At 30.9% G+C, this 20024-nt stretch overlaps 1 protein-coding gene and 1 long non-coding RNA gene across 2 annotated transcripts; one reads left to right on the forward strand and one right to left on the reverse strand.

Moving 5' to 3' along the window:
* Positions 1 to 1239: 1239 nt before the first annotated feature.
* LOC110035883 (peptidyl-prolyl cis-trans isomerase FKBP18, chloroplastic-like) lies at positions 1240 to 13464 on the forward strand (the record flags this gene model as incomplete). The annotated part of the gene is made up of 5 exons (XM_020740196.1): positions 1240 to 1310; positions 1404 to 1490; positions 2798 to 2947; positions 12518 to 12577; positions 13351 to 13464. Coding segments are annotated over 5 exons (425 nt in total), but the record flags the coding sequence as incomplete, so codon positions are not given.
* Positions 13465 to 15650: 2186 nt separating this feature from the next.
* Positions 15651 to 19762, reverse strand: LOC110035884. The gene is made up of 3 exons (XR_002295181.1): positions 19671 to 19762; positions 17128 to 17332; positions 15651 to 15909 (listed from the first exon to the last, which is right to left on the reverse strand). It is a non-coding gene; the product is annotated as an uncharacterized LOC110035884 (long non-coding RNA).
* Between the last annotated feature and the right edge of the window lie 262 nt (positions 19763 to 20024).

The raw sequence follows: 20024 nt of genomic DNA on the forward strand, positions 1-20024 counted from the left end.
TATAAATAGCTATAAATTTTGTTGCTCAAGAAGGTTTTATTGACTTGGGTTGATTATTTGTTTATGGCGGCAATTATAAGTTGATTTTAACAAATAGAAAATTTTGCACCCTATTACAACTTATAAGTTTGGGGGAACAGAGAGAGCTAGAGGAAGGGGAGATCAGGAGGAGGCAGTCGAACCTGCTCTTAGAAAAGGAAAGATTCAGGTAATCCAAATCGGGAAGTCAGTGAAGCAACAAACAAAGAAGAAAAGGAGAAAAATTTTGGTGAAACGTTCTGTGCTTATAAAATTAACTTTTTGTATCAAGATCTAGTGTTGACTCTAAATTAAAGGCAATTGGCCAAGGAATCTTCGAGCTTCTATGGATCAAGATTATACTCGATGATTTGAAAGTCAACTGGGAAAAACTTATAACGATATATCGTGACAATAAATCTGCCATTAACATTGCTTACAATTCTATACAACCTGATGGCATCACTTATATTGAAGTAAATAGGCATTTTATAAAAGAAAAAAAAAAGAAAGTAAATTGATTTGCACTCCATATCTTCCAAGAGGAAAATAGCTTACTGACGTATTTACCAAATGACTAAGTGACCTTGCAATCAAGAAAAAATATAAGCAAATTTGGAATGATAGATCTCTACTATCCAATCTAAGGGAGAGCACTGAAGGGCTGTCAAATAAAAAAGGGCTAGATAAGGAAAATTAAAGGCCAGAGATTCATTGTTAATAAGGAAATACCTCTCGCACGAAGTCATAGATAAAAGAAAAGCAAGAGCCTATGGATTGCTCCATTGACATCAATTGACAATCTCTAAATAATCAAATGATAGATGACTAAAGATGATTTTTATTTTTATTATGGTAATTATTTATTTCTTTTTTTATTCTTTCTATATATTATGGTATATAAATACCTCTCGAAAGAGTAACACTCCAAGCTTTCCTAGGTATTTCTCTTTCTACAATATTACTATCATTTTTTTTTCATTTTTTTCATCTTTGAACAATGGGACTAATTATGGTTTATTTTGTTTATCAATCTCTAGTACTCTTCTTATTTCATAGTTAAATAAAATTAGTTTTGCAAGTTGCCTATTTTAATAATTTAGGCAGGTGATTGTGAAGTTTAAACTGTTGTTCATGTTTTGGTTTTTGAGATTACGCATCCATTCTTTCTGCATTATAATGAATTTTTGTTCTTCAGTTTCTGATCGTAATCTAAAGCAGCTGAAGGACTGAAGTACTACGATCTTGTTGAAGGGAAGGGTCAAATAGTTGAAAGGGGTGTTTTGGTCAAGGTCAATTTAAAATGAAGAACTTAACCTTCTCTTGCCGTGTTTTGTTTTATTTTTCTAGGACATTGATCCAGATGAATTTTGTATTCATTACAGGTGCATTTTGACTGTGTCTACCGTGGCATCACAGTTGTGTCCAGTCGAGAATCTAAACTTCTAGCTGGAAACCGTATTATCGCACAGGTTTGCAAAACTTATTTGGATTGGCTTATCGACTATATGGACATTACTTTTTTTCTGCTTATTTTTATATGACAAGTAATTACTCCATAATACTCATTGCACGACATTTAAGATCTTATCAGAACTGAAATGTTACCAAATATTTGAAGCCACTCGTCCATATTTTGATTATCAAGAAACTTGTCGGAAAATACAGAGTGGTCATATAAAAATGGAAGGGATTAATTTTGAATCTCTGTGCAATATTATTATCGAAAGTTATTTCTTGAAGTGCCAAGAAATATGGCTCTAGGAAAACACGCGAGCCTTCATTTATTTTAAGTAGTCCTTGATATATTTTTAGGATTGGGGTTTATTGTAATTTTGTTACTTTTCTTGATATTTATGTTTGTACTTGACTCTTTTTCCAAAATTTTGGGACCATTTGCAATCTTGCTCAAAGAAGCTTATTCTGATGCTAGATTTCTTCAAATGCTTGAAGCATTCTTAAGACAAGAATCAATATTCGGTAATAATATTTCTCGAGTATAAGGCAGGAACGGGGTAGTAGTAAGTTGCCTTTTATGCATTAAAAAGATTGCATTAAAGAGATTCTAAGTTCAAATCATGGAAACAAATTTTTTTATAAATCATAAGGCTATGTATGATAATCCCTCGTCATATCCAACATTTGTTCGGTACGGGCTTCGAAAATCTGCCTCCTACTCTTTTGAAAGACTATTCCTAATCAAATTTTAATTGTGACTGCTGTATTAAGAGTTTGTCTGTGGGCAAATTTCTTACAATTTTGCTTTTCACACAATATTTATGATTGTGTTTGGCTGCAGATTTCTTGTTGCTTCTTCAAAATTACTGTGATGAAATAGTTTTTTATAACCAAATTCATTAAGTTGTGGTAGTTGTTAAACAAATTATTATGTTAGAAGGGAAACATTTTATGATGCTGATTAACGGAATTAAAAATAAATTTTTTTAAATAATTTGGCAATAGCTTTTAATGACAATGACCTGCTCAAATGGAGCCTGAATATGTAATATTTTTAAAATTTAAATTTTACATCTCTGGTTATGTGAAACCTTGACTATTTCAAGAGGAATGTAAGTAATTGTAACTCACTAATTGGTAAATACAAAATGTTCTTTCCTAAATAAAAAGGTTGGGGATTGCAATTGAATGCCAACCAAAATTTGTGCACTGATTCTGATATTTAATTTTCTGCCTGCTTTTTTTCTGCTATTAGAAACGTCATTTTATTTTCCTCTCTACCTTAAATTTTAGACTATTAATCAATACTTTCTTTGACTAGCCTTACGAGTTTAAGGTTGGTTCTCCGCCAGGAAAAGAAAGGAAGCGTGAATTTATTGATAATGCCAATGGGCTCTATTCAACTCAGGCTGCACCGAAACCTCCACCGGCTATGTATACAATAACTGAAGGGATGAGAGTTGGGGGAAAGGTATGTTTATATCCATTTTCTTCAATGTTATTTTTTATATATTATCTTTGATATCACAATCCTATGTCAATATGTGAAAAACGTCATGCAAAGCTAGGGGTTAGACATTATGAATCTATTTTTCCCAAATTTTTCAGTTTGTGGGAGCCTTTGTGTTTTGTATGTTTGCTAATTTGTAGGATTGTTGTGGTCTTAAAGTTATTATAAGGGATTTATTGATTCAATGTCATCTGCTACAAAATATCATATTATTAACAAGTTTTGTCGATTAGATTGGGTGATATTTGTGTATTAAAATGAGGTAAATGTTATTTAACTTTTATATTGATAACATCTAAATGTCGATTAAATTTTTCACTATTGAGATGCTAAACTATTTAGTGGCTAAAATAATGATAATAAAAAAATATTTTTTTACCATTGTTTCCTGCCATTGTCACTATTTTTTAGCCCTATCCCAACTATTTGGACTAAGTCTGATCTCCATTCATTCATGTTGAATATTGATTAAGATATTAGATATTAGCCATATTATTTAAAACAGTTCTATCATCACAACTTTGTTTTTGTAAAATCTCCCATATAAAGATGAAATCAGATTCTCAAACATCAAGGCTTCTTTAGGTGGGGACGGGTTGACTGTCGTTAAAAACAACATAGTTATGTATTCTTATGATGGAGCAATCTTGGGATGGGCGGCCTCTCAAAAAATGATATTGAGAAGACAAGATCACGAGAAAATTAAATTAAACAGATAGTATATGGATTGTTCAGAATCCAAATTATTATAGTTCATCCATCATTTTTCTAATCCTTCAATATTAATTTTATCTAGTTAATTAAGTGGCACAGTTTCTATTATTTTTTGTACATGCCCAACTCATTTATTTTAGTTCAAAGGAAGATTTACATACATACCACTGAATTACTATGTATTTACATATCTAACATCTATACTTCAATTTTTACGGATATATATGCCATCATATATACACATGCAAATGTCTATTTCACTTTTTACAAGTCAAGATAACGATATTTTTAAACATTGAAATCAAAGAGCTTTGCAAACATTGATATTTTTGGGCATATAAATTAGTATACGTAAATACATTGGAATTGGGTGGTATGTATGTAAATGCCTTATTTAAATTATGTCATATTCAATAGTAGCTCTATGTTTCATCTAATATAATCATTCACTAAACTACAGCTCCTAATTTTGCCACTTGTTTGTCTTAACATACTTATTTTTGTCATGCTTAATTGAAATATCAGTAACTTTTTATTGCACAATATTTAGATTTACATAACATTATTGCCTAATTATAATTTTTTAAGTTTACTTTTAACTCTCAATGATATCTCCTTATTGCGCAATACTTCTAAAGCATTTTTTCCTTATTTTAATAATGCAATTTTAACTTTAGAAATGGCATCATTATCTATATTTATATTCCTCTGCACAATAAATCCAAGATATTTAAGTATTTCACATATATGTTATCCTATCTTAAATATATTTAATAAAAGTTGTTCATATTATTCTCATTAAAATTATAAATAATATGCTCACGATTTGTTTTATTGTTTCTAACTTTTTTATGTGTTAAACATTTTCTTCGTTATATAATTTTTCACTTATTTCAATAGATGTCTCACATATTAAAACTATATTATCTACAAAAAACATACACTATAACTTCTCATTTTTAATATTTTTTATAAGCATCTTTTTTATAATTAATACATAAATTGTTGGCGAGCCATCAGATAGATTAGGTCTGAATAAAGAAAATTAGATATTACAGGTTCATTGCTTATAAGGAAATATCTCTTCCACGAATTCATTTCTTCTTAGGAAAAACCTTTCACATATATTTATATACAATAGAGGAAAGAAAGTTCCCACAGCTTGCTCCCTTAGCAATCTGGAAATAATCAATTCACATATAGTTAAAGGCAATTTTTATGTTTGTTATTTTAGCTATTTAGTTTCTTTTTTATATATGTAGTTTTGTATGTAAATATCCTTTGAAAGTATGAACAAACTAAAAGTTTTTGAGCTACTTATTCTTTCACATGGTTTCATAGCATTGTTAACTTTCACTCTCACCACTCTTTCTTGAATCTCTTTCTAGTCGGAATTTTTCTTTCCCTCTGATTATGTCTGTGGAAATATCTCTTCCACGGATTCATTGTGTATGAGGAAAGGCCTTTCGCTTATATTTCTGTACAAAAAAATTGAATGAAAGAGCCCAGGAATTACTCCCTTAGCAATCTCTAAATAATCAAACGACATATAGTTAAAAGCAATTTTTATGTTTGTATTGTAATTATTTATTTTTATTTTTATATATATATGTAGTTTTTTATCCAAATATCCATTAAAAAATGGACAAGCTTAAAAGCTTTTTAGCCACCACTTCTCCTACATGGTATGAGAGAAGGGTTAGGGTTCTCTGCTTCCACTTTCATTCTCACCTTTCTTTCTTGAATCTCTTTCTAGTCGGAATTCTTCTTTTCCTATCATTATGTTTGTTTCTTTGACTTCCCTTCCAAGTAGTAGACCATCAGGAATGGCAAAAATTAGACTAAGTGAGAATTCCAAAGACTTTGAGCTCCATGTTGTTTAAACGGGAGAAGTTATTTGAAATGGTCCCCAATTGTGAAGACCTTTTTGAAAATAAAGTGAAAGATTCAATACCTTGTGGATCTACCTCTAAATTTAGAAGACCCGAAGCGTATACTTTAAGAAGGAATGAACTCTATGATCATGTCATAATTGTGAAATATCATAATGCCAAAATCAATGAGACATACATTTTCTTATCTATCACCAAAAAAAAAAGTGGGATGCCATCAAATAAAGTCAAAGATGTTGTACTTATTTACGAGATCAAAATGAAACTTTCCAACACTAAGGAACATAAATTTACGGTCATTGAATATTTTAATCCCATGAAGGTTTATTAGTCTGAATTAGATTATTATTGAGATCTCAAGAGGAATTCTCAAACAATTTATGGAAAGATAAGAAATATTTGAATTTCTTGTAGACTTAATAATGATTTCGATTTAGTTTAAGTCCAAACGTTAAATATAGAAAATATCCTTTATCTAAATGAAGTTTTTGCTCTTATATGAGCTGAAGAAGGAAGAAGAATCATGATGTTTAATAACTTCATCTCTTAAACATCTATCATGACGACCATTAAATCTCAAGATAAGGGATTTGCTGCTACATATTCTTCTCTCAAGGAAGAACAAAAAACTCCTCTAAAAAATAATCTTTGGTGCTACTATGGAAGAAAAGTGCATCTAGTAGAAATGCTTGAAATTTCACAGAAAGCCCTTAGACTATGAGGGAAACAAAGAAGGGAATAACAAATGATAAGCCTACCTCGTGGAAATAGATGGACTTAATTCGAAAGAAATTAATGAACTAAGAAATATTCTCAATTCCTTGGAAAAGCATTTTGTATCACACTCTCTTACTTAAAATGGTATGACTTCCAACTCTTATATTTAGTGCCTCAAATACACTTTCCCAATCCTCAATTTTCATTTCAGTCCTAATGAACATATGGGAAGTCTACAAGAATGTTAGTAAAATTACGATCTACAAGAATGAGTTCTTTAATATTATATGAAACTTACGATCTACAAGAATCCCAACTTCTTTGAAACTTACGATCTCTATCCCAATAATGGAAAAGTAAAATTAGTAGTTGGTTCTTTAATAATTGTATTGGGACAAGAAATTGTCCTTAATTTTCTCAAGTTTATCCTCAATAGCATATTACGTTGTAAAAATCAGTTTTAAAACCCTTTTAAAATTTTAATAAATAATAATAATAACAATAAATTCATAAACATATAATATTAATTGAATGGGGGTGTCTCTTCGTCTTTAGGAGTCGAAGAATGTTATCTTTCATTTCTAATGAGACAATAGAAGGGAAAAAGATAGAAGCGTGAGAAGAGAAGGAAGAGAGAAGCTATTAAATCCCGAATTTGGAGAAAGTAGAGGTCAATATTTGTGAAAACGATCAAAATAAATGAGGTAAATGTTAGGTTTTATTTATTTTAATTAATAAAGATTAACATATTAGGAAGTTCAGTTTGGAGGAAAAAGAACAAAGTTAAGACATTAAAAGTGAGTACTCATGTTCTTATATTTTAGTAATATTTTAGTTATTCTCGACCAAATGCATTTATTATTACTGTTATTTGTTATATTTATATCACTACATACCCATGATTTATGGTTCTATTAAAATTTTGTTCATATGTTTGGACTGACATTCAATATTATTTAAATTATCATAAATATTGAATGTTATACAAGTATATTGACTGTTATGCAAATGATAATGAAATAATTATTATTATATATTGATTTTCATAATATGTTTGCATGTGCATGCTTGGCTATGAAGTTTACCCATATATGGTACTAGCGGGGGAAAGCTAATGTACCCATGCATGTAAACGAAAAAGATTATTGATATTGATGTGTATTAATTGACATAATATTAGACGATGCTTCTGTAATGATTTTACATATATAAAATGATATAGACATGTTACTGATATGGTGAAACAAATTTAATATTATGAATTATCTTGAAAAATCATATCTGAAAAAGTAAATTGTCTCTTATTTTTATATCGATTTATAGTACCTCTGACTAACATGTATATCATTCTTTTTTTTGTTACATTACTGTAGTTTAAGAGTACGAGTACTAATTAGTTTGTTTAGTTTACTGTTGTTTTAAACTATCATTTCATATTTGAATTATTTGATTAAAAGATGATCACAAGAAGAGAAAACGTTTATAGAATATGTGAATAATCAGTAATGAGATAATTTTAAGTATACTGTTTTAATTTATTTATTAAAATTTTCAATAACTTGCATTCAACAAATCAAAATGATGTGGGCGCTAAAACATCGCTTTAGTGCGGCCTCTAAAACATCGCCTTGGTGCGGGCGCTGAACACGTGGGATTAGAAAACCCATGAACCATCGCGAAAGCAGGCGAAGAAGTGAAGGTGTCATGAAAGAGGGTGAAGCATGATCGTGATCTAGTAGGACTGTCGCCCTTCCTTTAGTGCCCCCTTCTTCATATAAGAAGTTCTATTGACTATATCTTTGGATTTTTCTTGCCTCCCCACCCCTTCCTTTTGTGTGGGAGTTTTCATTTTTATCTCTTTCATATTTTTCTTCAGTGGGAGTCTATAAATTGCAGTTTTTATTTGTAAGGGGTAGTTCTGAGCTTTGTTTCAGTGTGGAGTCCTTTTTCTTTTTGTTAGGGTTATATTTGACGACAGGTGGTGCTTCAGATGTATCATGTTTGAGATGGTGTTGTATCCCTACAATCTCTTCCTTTTCTTCTCTCGACTCTTCTCCTACCACTTCTCTAGCCGCTGGCCACCCCATCTCCCTGGACAACTCTGTCGCCACCTATACTCTCACCACAACCGGTTGTCTCGCCATCCAGTCCCCTCATTCCAACACCTGTACTCCTCCCCACAACCACATAGGTTGCCTAGCCCTCCAAGTCATCTACCCACATCCTGCCACCTCTTTCCTACAACAACCTTGTTGTCCAACTCACCTACAACTCCCCACCCAATCAACCACCTGGCCTTCCTAACCTTTCCTACCACCCCGCCGACGCCACCTCTGTTTTCGGATCTCTTTCTACAGCCCTAACTGAAGATTAGTTTATTATTGTATTTTCTTTTACCGCTTGAGTCATGTTGTAACCTTATTTCTATATTAATAAAAGATTGCTTTTGTGTTTCGTTGAATTCTAACTAGTTTTGGTATCATTTGGTATCAGAGATAGCATAATCCTATTCTTATTCTAAGGTTTCCTAGTATCCGCCCTACCAATATCACTTCTATCAATTTTTTTCTTTCTGATTCCCAACTCTAGTCATGCCACCGCGGAAAGATGCACCAAACTTGACCTGAGATGAGATTCAATGAGAAATATGTCGTCTGCAATGAAGATAGCAGAGCTGGATGATGAAAACCTGGAAGAGGTTACTATCGACCAAGATCAGGAGTGTCGAAGGAAGATAGGGACACAAAGATGAATTTGGAGGGCCCTTATGGACGTTAACGGGACTTTGGCATCAAGATGGACCTCCCAGAATTTGAGGGAGACGTGGATCTCGATGAATTTATCAACTGACTGCAATCAATCGAACAGATTTTCGAGTATAAAGACGTACAAGAGGACAAACGAGTCAAACTAGTTGTCATTAAACTAACGAAGAATGCCTCTTTATGATAAGAAAATCTTGAAAGACAGAGGAGAAGAGAAGATAGTCAAAGATAACTAAGTCGGGAAAGATGAAGAAGGCAATGCAGAAGATATATCTCCTACCCCAATATCGTTAGAACATGTTCCTAAAACTCACAAATTGCAACAACGAGATCTTTCAGTTGAAGAGTTCACAGCCTAGTTCGACCACTTGCAGCTGAAGTACGAGCTAACTGAGCCAGAGGAGTGTATGATAGCCAGATACCTGGGAGGTCTGAAGCCTGCCATTAGCAATGTGGTACAGCTTCAGCCATATCAGACGTTGGGGGATGTCCATACACTAGCCTTGAAGGTAGAGTGGCAGCAGAAGCAAAACAGGCAACAATCGTCCTTTAAACCACCATCTTAAGCTAAGCAACCATCTGCAAGTTCTACAGCCGACAAGGGTACCTCGGGAGAAAATAACAAAATCGGACAAGGAACTAATAAGACAGATCAAAGTGGGAAGAAATAAGAGAAAGGTGGCTCCTCCAATATAGAGTGATTGTTGCTCAAGGAATTTGTGAGCTACTATGGATCATGATCATACTAGACTTAAAGTTCAAATGAAAAAAGATTATGAAAATATACTATGGTAATACATCTGTTATTCTTATTGCTAACCTAGTCTGCCATAATCATATAAACACATTGAAGTGGATAAACATTTTATAAAAGAGAAATAAAAATGTGAATTGATATGCATTTTATATGTGCTAACTAGGACTGTCAAAAAAGCTTAGTGTTCGCGAACAACTCGTGTTCGACTCGTTAAATTCACGATCATCCCTTTGTTCGATCATATTCAGCTCGTTTTAGCTTGAAATAAGAAATTATATATATATTCTATTTATATAATAATGTATTATATATATTTATATCTATATTTAAATCATAACAACTTGTGTTGTCATGTGATCATGCATCTTCTATTGCACATGAATGGTATATGTTTGATTCCATCACCCTGCATCTATTTTTGATTAATGTAAATGAGCCAATTTCAAGTCAAACACATTTCAGACACGAATAAGAATATGTAAATTGAGTCGAACACAAACACAGTATTCACGAGCAATTTCGAACACGAGCCAAACATGAGTCAAGCTTGAGCTCATTCAAGCACTTGTTTACAACCCTTGTCCCAATAGAAAGACAACTTGTTGACATGTTCCCCTCATTCAAGAAAATAATAACAAATTGGGAATGGTATACCTCAACCATCTAGTTTGAAGACTGTTTAAGAGTTGTCGGATTAATAACATCGAGATAAGGAAAATTAGATGTCACAAGTTCATTGCTTTCCAGGAAAAATCTCTTCCCCTAATTATTACTTATAATGAAATACCTTTCCCACGGATTCATATACAAAAAAAATTAAAGAAAGAGCACATGGATTGCTTCCTTGGCATCAATCATCGATGTCTAAATAATAAAATGGAATTTAGCAAAAGGTGATTTTTATGCTTTTTATAGTAATTATGTATTTTCTTTAGTTGTGTGTAATTTTGTATACCCATTGAAAGAATGAACAAGCTAAGTTTTTTAGCTATTTCTTCTACAGAAAGTTATAACCATAATTTTTTTAAATGTAAACTTCTTATATTTGAAAACTCTTAGGTTCTTCCTTAATTACTTATTACATTAGTCAATATTCTATCGTACAAATTTTATTGATGTTAACGAATCTATGACACCATTTCTGTCTTATTCCACGGTTAATCAATTCTCATGATATTCAATCATATGCCTTCTTAAAATCAGTAAAAATTCTGTCAATATTTTTTATTGATTGATTTATTTATTTATTTATTGTCTTACCATAAATATGCTTTTATAGTAGATCTTCATGGTTCTTCAAAGTTGCCCTAATTTTTCAAAGCATATATTCCATTACCCTCTCCATAGCTTCATTGCAAGCCTTATAAGTCTTGATTCCTCTATAATTAATACAATCTTGCATATATTCTTTGTTGTTAAATATCAATATCAAATGCTTCTTTTCTAATCTTTTTTCATCACTTTAATTATCAATTCTATCAAAAATATTTGTTATTCAAACCACTGCATTATCCCTCATAATTTTCTAAATCTCCTTACATGTCTCATTTTTTACCTAAGCCTCAATTTTATTCATCTTCTTTAAAGTTAGCTATATTTTTTTAATTGATCTATAATATAATTCATTTATTTTGTTCATTATGATTTGTTGCCAAAATTATTTCTTCCTAACAATTCTTATTTAATAAGGTTTCTAAGTAGCATTTATGTTATCTTCAATTCTAATACATTTAAATTGATCTTATTTAATTATGAACCTATTATCTTAATGTTATCATGCATCTAATGTGACCAAGATATCTATAAATCTCATCTCTTAGATGTTTTCGTTATCTACTTTTTCCTTCTTTAGTATCAATTCTATCTTATGACTCATTACAAAATCTATATACATACATATACATACATATATATATATACATACATATACATACATATATGATCATTTTTCTCCCATTAAAATTTTTATCTACTTTCCGATTTAAACCTAATGAATCCTTAATTTTCACCGCAACTAGATTAAATTGTTGTATGACATATGAAGTTAGTGTTCTAATATCCTCTCATGCACTTCTCACCACCATCCGATTACGTCAAGTTTGTGACTTTTGAGAAATGCTCTTACACTAACAAAATTCTGAGTTGAAATAATTTAACCAATTTTGATAAGTTATCATCAACCCTCAATTTTTTTCATTTTGTTTGACGTAATTGGTGTTTAACAAATAAAAAAGGTCACAAATAATAATATTATATATTATGAATATTTACTTACATTTAACACAATTCTTATGTATTTACATATCTAATACCCAAAGTTTGATATTTACAATTATAATATTTTGTTATTATAAACTTATGCATGAAAAGATATGTTTAACTTCTAAAAAGATAGTTGTCGTGGTATTTTTTATGTTTTGTTAGAGATTTGAGGGATACGCATGTAAATATGCATGTTTAGTTGTTAGATATGTAAATACGTAAGAATCATGTGGTATGTATATAAATGCCCCTACTTATTAATTGTATTATACTGCTAACCAAGATGAGTTTGAATATAACATCGTTATCTAACTCATGCCATACAAAAATAGTACCGCAATCTCGATAACTTTCATTTATTATGTCTATTTTCGCATCGTCATTTCATGTATTATTTCTGATGTTTCTGTCTTGATTTGTGTAGAGAACTGTAATTGTTCCTCCCGGACTTGGTTATGGTGAAAAGGGGATGAATGAAATACCGGTAAAAGACCATCACCACAAACTTTTCATTAATATCTATGTCATGATCAAACCATCGAGATTTTCATAAAAGCAGAAATTGTGGATTGAGGTTTTATTGTAAATTTTGATATTTAGGTATTAGTTTTGTTAATAGCCTAAATAACACTTATTTGTTCATTTTATTTTTACTTTTGAACTATTGAACTCATGTATTTATGTGTGGATGTGCGCCATAATCAAACTATGGGGATTTTGATGAAAACAAAAAAACCATATGGATTAAGGTTTTATTTTAATTTTTTATAGTATTGTAAATATCAATATATCATGATTGATGCTTGTAGTAAACAAAGCTAACACCCATATCTTTTTTCTTTTTTTTTTTTTTTGAACTTCTGAGCCCATGTATTTATCTATGTCATGATCAAACCATCGAGATTTTCATAAAAGCAGAAATTGTGGATTGAGGTTTTATTGTAAATTTTGATATTTAGGTATTAGTTTTGTTAATAGCCTAAATAACACTTATTTTTTCATTTTATTTTTACTTTTGAACTATTGAACTCATGTATTTATGTGTGGATGTGCGCCATAATCAAACTATGGGGATTTTGATGAAAACAAAAAAACCATATGGATTAAGGTTCTATTTTAATTTTTTATAGTTTTGTAAATATCATTATATCATGATTGATGCATGTAGTAATTGCCCTTGTTTGTCTTGCTGACAACATAGAGCTTATTTGAGAGTTGGCATTTCCTGATACCTCACTGGTCTCTCTTACAATGCAGCCTGGGGCGACATTTGAACTGAATATTGAGCTTTTAGAAGTGATGCAACCAATTTAGGAAGGACTAATTTTAAGTTTTTTTTTTATTGATTCATATTATATGTTTGCAGCTTTCCTTTCCCCTTAAAATGTATTTAATTATTTTTTGGTTTCTTTTGTAAAATAACGTTTTACTTTTGCAAATTGAGTTATGTAAAGTCTCATTTCCAAAAGTGTGTTTTATTGTTGCAGATTCTGCTGTGGATTGACCAATATTTATGGGTTATTTGTAAGGTATTTTCATACCAACCACACAATTCTGACATATTTACATATCGAACACCTAAACTTTCATATTTACATGAATACCACTCAAATTTTTAACACTGCATCAAAAGTTATCAGTTTATCGCTTTCATTATTTTTTTAAAAGTGAAATGCATCTTTTCATGCATATATTTGCAACATCACGGTGCTATAAATGTAAATATCAAACTTAAGGTGTTAGATATGTAAATACATAAGAATTGTGTGGCGTGTATGTGAGGTTACCTTAGGTTACCTTATTTTAATTAAAGGTTATGTATGTAATTTCCATTAAAAGAATAGTGCCGTCATTAGGTAATATATTTGAGGCATCAGCATTGTACAATATATTGTTGTTATCATTGTGAAATCTGTAATGGGGTTCGGAGTACTTTTATAAAAATGATTATTATGTTACAAGTACAGCTGATGGGATTGCTTTAGATTGGTGTAATAAAATATTAATAAATCAAATTTTATTTACATTTAATTTAAAATAAATTATATTATTATAAAGTGCATAATCCTATTTTTTTAATTATAATATCCAATAAACAAACAATTTTGCTATGTAGAAATATTAGAGCAATTATTTTGATCATATATGTTTTCGAACTATTTACTATATTAATTGGTTTACTCGGATCTATGTCATAGGCTTGAAATCTTTTGTTTTGAAGATGAATTTGACTACTAATATCACACAATTCCTATGAATTTACATATCTAAAATCTAACTTTACTTTTTACATTTATACCATTCAATTATCACTCCTTTATCCGTCTTAAAGTGACATATATAAAATTTAAGAGTTATGATATGTAAATACATAGGAATTGAGTTGTATGAATGTAAATCTTCGATTTTAATAATATATTGTGGCTTGAGAAAAGGTTTATCAAAGGTTTTGGGAGTCCTGAGTTTTAATTTGATATTTTCATTGGTGTGCATAAGTGAATATTTTATGTGAGAGAATCTTGAGTCTGAAATAAGTATGATTATGATTGATGAATAAACAGGTTATATCCATCGCTCGGACATGCGGACACAGGCGTGGATCACTCCACACCATTTTTTCGACGGTATAGTGCAAGCTATGATGTCGACCGCATGTCCGGTTTAGCGAACATAATATATTTTTCATAGCTAAAATACCAAAGAATATAATCAAAAGTAAATAATACATTTTTCTTGAACAATACAAATATAGAGATCTCACTAGAGTATGCTTAAAGCTTACCTAGTTTAGCTAAGTGGCTCTAAGAAAATCTAACCTCCCAATAAAATAAGTTAAAAGAAGTTTTGATTAGTATTCCACTAGGGTTCCACTGTTTAAAGAATCAACTGTGAAGTTATTGTTGAAGAAACTGTTCAAAAAGCTGTAATAGCTAATATATATATAAGTTTTTTTTCAAAAAGTCAAATCATAATTTTCTAACCACTAGATTTGTAAAACACAACTTTTTCTAAGAAAACATCCAAAACTTTATTTACTCAAACACCCTAATAGTGAGTGCGGTCCAAACTGCACCGCATCCACCACTGCCCCAAAAGCACCCTAATTATCTCCCTCCATGAGATGATGAAGCCAACATTTTTTTCTTCTTTTACTTCTAAGGCTGGCCTAAGAAACAAACCCTCTTCAATTTCACAAATAATGTCAGCCATATGTTTAGATAAACCATACAACATCCATCAAATACATAAATGACAACATCCTTCTTGAAATGATAAAAGCATCAAACACACACTTGCTCATGGAGAAGGCAAACAAAACACAATTTTCTCATGGTGCATAGAGTTAAAGCCTACTTATATACATATATACCAAATTTTATGTACTTACACATCTACTACCTAAATTTTAATATTTATATCAATGAAATATTTAATACCACAAAAAAAACAGTAAGAAATATAATGATTAAGGCACTAAATTGTTATAAAAGTAAAAATATAAAATTTTAAGGGTTAATTATGTAAATAAATAAGAATTATGTGAACTGTAAGCACATCCCTAAAAAAAAGAAAAAATTGTAAGATAGAATTGGGAGGGATAGATAAAATATGCCAAAACAAACAGAGCTAGCCTTTGGTGAACAAAAAATACAAAATGAATTTTCAAAAACTGGACCAACAATACAACCCAACTTATTCTCTATCTCTCTCTCAATTCCAAAATGACATTTTAGCAGCATCTTGTCCCACCATCATCCAATTGTTGTGTTTCTCTACTGAATGTCACCTTAGAAGCTGGAGACAGTTGATGAGAAGCTGTGGAGATGTTATATGGCATACTAAGATGATAACTTCAGGAATAGGGGCAATATCTAATTATTATTGCGGAATATTTACATATATAACAATCAAATCTTATGCATTTACATATCAAACACCGAAACCTCAATTTTTTACATATATGTCATGTTACCTATACTTAAAAAAAGCATATTTCACTTTTTAAAAGTTAAAATAATGAAATTTTTGATATGATATGAAAGATTTGAAGGATATAAATGTAAAAAAAATGTCTAAGTTAAGGCATTAGATATGTAGATATATAAGAATCAGGTGGGTATATATTTAGGGGTGGAACCAATATTATTTTTTAGGGTGGGCAAAATAACGAAATATCCATTTTTTTTTTAAGCATTGGGCAAAAAAATATATCTAAGAGGGGCAAAATTATTAAATTGCCTAAATTACATAAGAAAAGAATATTAAATTTTACTTAACAGAAGTCGTCTTAGATGGTTTGGTCACATTAAGATTTGGTCACATTAAGCTTCGATCATCTGATGATCCAACTGATGTTTTAGATTCGGCTTATGTAAAGAAAGGCAGAAGTAGACCAAGGAAGACTTGGGCTTATTATATTAAAAATGAACTTGATTTATTAGAACTAAATGAAATTATGACACTAAATAGGATGTAGCCGACCCCACGTAGTGGGATTAAGGCTTTTGTTGTTGTTGTTGTTGTTGTATATAGAGAAATAAGAAACTCCAAATGAGACAATTGCCCACCCTGAACATAATCTGGTTCCACCGCTTAATGTAAGTAAATGCCCCTATTATTATTATCATTCAATAACAACAATAACTAATCATATTGCATGGCACCAACTACCAGGCCTCCTTATTAAAACAACAGCAAAAGGTCATTTGTTATCCTTTGAAATCTCGATAACTATATTAGTAATGTAAAGTAAGAAGAATATAATGATTTTGAGATGCAAAATAATAATAATAATAATTTTGGTTCCAGGTTCTTTTCATAGTGGATCAGTTATCAAAAACCCATAAATATGAAATTCTTTTGTTCCATATGGAATTGATATAAAGACATTTTCCGCTCTGAATCATTGGGCTAAAACATGCCTAGAGAATCAGAAGGAGAGGGGGGCATTATCATGCAGTTATCAAAGCCTACATGAAAACCCTACAAACTGTAAAAATTGCAGAGCAAGTTAGCAATGGAGAGTGTGCTGACCGATTTAATTTTGTATTTTTGAAAACTCTGATGCTTTGTGGCTCTATATGTTTTCGCCGGGTGGTAGTTCGGCCAGCTTGGGAGGAGCGCCGAGCACCTTTTCCATGTCGAATCTCACCTCAATATTGCGAATGCTGTAACCAACCACCATCAACCAGAAGAGCAAATTTGCTAGTTCAGGAGCGCTTGTCTCAGTGACCGCTGTCTGGTAAAGAGAACAATCATGCATCTTTGTCAAGCTCAACAAGTGAATAATAAGCTTTTATATATATATGACTGACATGCCAAATTATTCCGTAAACTCTTTTAATATTGGTTGAAATAGTCCCAAAGATAAATATTTTAGCACCCATTAAAACAGTCTGAAGACTAAATTAGCACTTTTATAGACTCTAGGATTTAAATGGATCTTTAAAAAGAGTAAACATATATATATGTATATATATGTATATATCTTTTAATGGAATTTTACATATGTAGCACACAATGTTTATGTATTTATATATCTCACACCTAAAGTTTCGTATTTACATAGCACATTGGTGTTTGAAACCTATGCACGAAAAATGTGGATTTCACTTTCAAAAAGAGATAATATTACTATTTTTTATGTGATATTTAAAATTGAGTGCTATGTGTGTAAATATGGAAGTTTAGTTATGAGACATGCAAATATACAAGAGTGTGTGCTATGTATGTAAATGCCCCTGTATTAAAATAAATATTGCGAAATAAGCAGGGCTTATTTGCATTTTTTTCATTCCAGGTAAAGAATGCACGCTTGTTAGTGATACCTACTACATGCTTATGCCACGAACCGGTATATACAGCAAATGAAAGGCTTACGTTAGTATGGAGCAGGAGTGGAAGATAATAAATGAGTGATTTCCCAAATTCCTAACAAAAGTAAAGATGATTTTCATACACATTCCTTAATTCCTATGCATTTACATATCTAACACCTAAACTTTAATTTTGACATATATATCCTATCTTACTTGTGCATGAAAAGTTATAAACAGTGGTATTTTTTATGTGATATGAAAGATTTGGGTGTTATAAATGTAAAAAGTAAGGATTTAATGTTAGATATGCAATAAATTGGAATTGGGAGGTATGTATGTAAATGCCCCCAATGATTATCAGAATCAAGGTGTCCGGTTGCTTTATGACTGGAACTAGAACGAAAATAAAGAAACGTTAGGTAGTGTAATAGTTGATACAGATGGGGAAAATCATAATAAAGCAATTGTTAATGGCAACAAAATACCCTCTGTATCCATGTCAGACATGAGTTGGACATTTACACATCTCCGACATGCCTCGGCATGTGTTTAACAGTCTTAATTTGTGTCAGAATAACAAGCCTTAATCAAGACTAGAAATTGGCCGAACACGACTTGACACTGGGGAAACACTAGTGGGTTGTTAAAAAAGAACGTTGTTCGTAAATAGCTCGTGTTCAGCCAGCTAAGTGCTCTTATTTGATTCTTTCATTAAGCAAGCAAACATAACACAAACTTTTTTTCTTATATTAATTTATAAACGGGTCGAACAAATACAGTTTATTCGATCATGTTGGGCTCATTTTAGCTCGAAATTATTAATTAAAAAAATAATTATTATAGCATGTTTATATTTACTTGATGAAATTTTTGAAAAAAATATAAAATTTAATTTTTTTAAATTATTCGAGCTAAATTCAAACCAAATACTGGGTGAAATGAACAAATGAATTCAAATCGACAAGAATACGAACACACTATTCATGATCCATTTCGAACACAAGTTGATTTGGAACAAAAGAAAATCGAATGAGCCGAACACGAACAAACACTCGGTCAATCCTGGCTCATTTACACCCCCAGCTACCACTATACAAAAACAAAAGAGAATAAAACTACTGATTGCAGAATCAGACAAATATGATCTGCCATAATCTCATCATTTTCCAACAGATTAAATTCATATGATTGCAATATCAAGTTACTATAAAAGCAAAAAAGAACATCACGTTCTGTTTGTTGATATCATTGAAGCACTCCAAAGGTGAGAAATCCAAATATATTTCTGTAGGCAATTTGTTCTTTAATTCTTCATGACATGCAAAAAACTCACAAAAATTGTGTTCTTAATGTCAGAACAGAATTCTTGAAAAATATGGAACTAACAAAATATTACGAAGTTTTACATACATACCACTCAATTTCTATGTATTTACAAATCTGACACTTTAAACTTCAATTTTTACATACATCCAACCTTGCCTATACAAAAGATGATACATTTTGCGTTTTAATAGTTGAAATGGTGGTATTTTTTTATTTGATATGAAAGATTTGGGTGGTATACACGTACAAAATTAAAGTTTAGGTGTTAAATATGTAAATACATGGGAAGTTGATGTTATGTATATAAATGCCCTTAGATATTAATGAGTTCCAATATGTTAACATAATATGCAGCCAGACACAAACACCAAATTATAACAAGATCATACAAGAGCAAGAATAGAAGCTAATCATAATGTGCTCAAGACATACCTTCATTTTCGCAGGATCTGAAACAGACAGCAGGCGCGTTATGAAGGTATTCATGGCAAAAACTACGTCTTCGCCAGCACTACTTGTTAGTTCCTACACCAAAAAAATTGAGAATGTGACATTTATGGACAGTTATACCTCCAACTATGAATGAATATATGTGGAAGACATGGAATGACTGAAAGCAGAAAGATTTCTTAGCATGAAATTTAAGAGTAAAAATATATAACTGGCAAAGAAATATAGCAAATAGAAAATAAGTCAAAAGAATATAATTCATCCAATGAAATAAATATCACAGCAAAGCATAAGAAAAATGACAACATTCTTTGCAATGCATACAAGAATCAACAA

Source organism: Phalaenopsis equestris, unplaced genomic scaffold (genome assembly GCF_001263595.1).
Source record: "Phalaenopsis equestris unplaced genomic scaffold, ASM126359v1 Scaffold200602, whole genome shotgun sequence".
NCBI classification, from domain to species: Eukaryota; Viridiplantae; Streptophyta; class Magnoliopsida; order Asparagales; family Orchidaceae; genus Phalaenopsis; species Phalaenopsis equestris.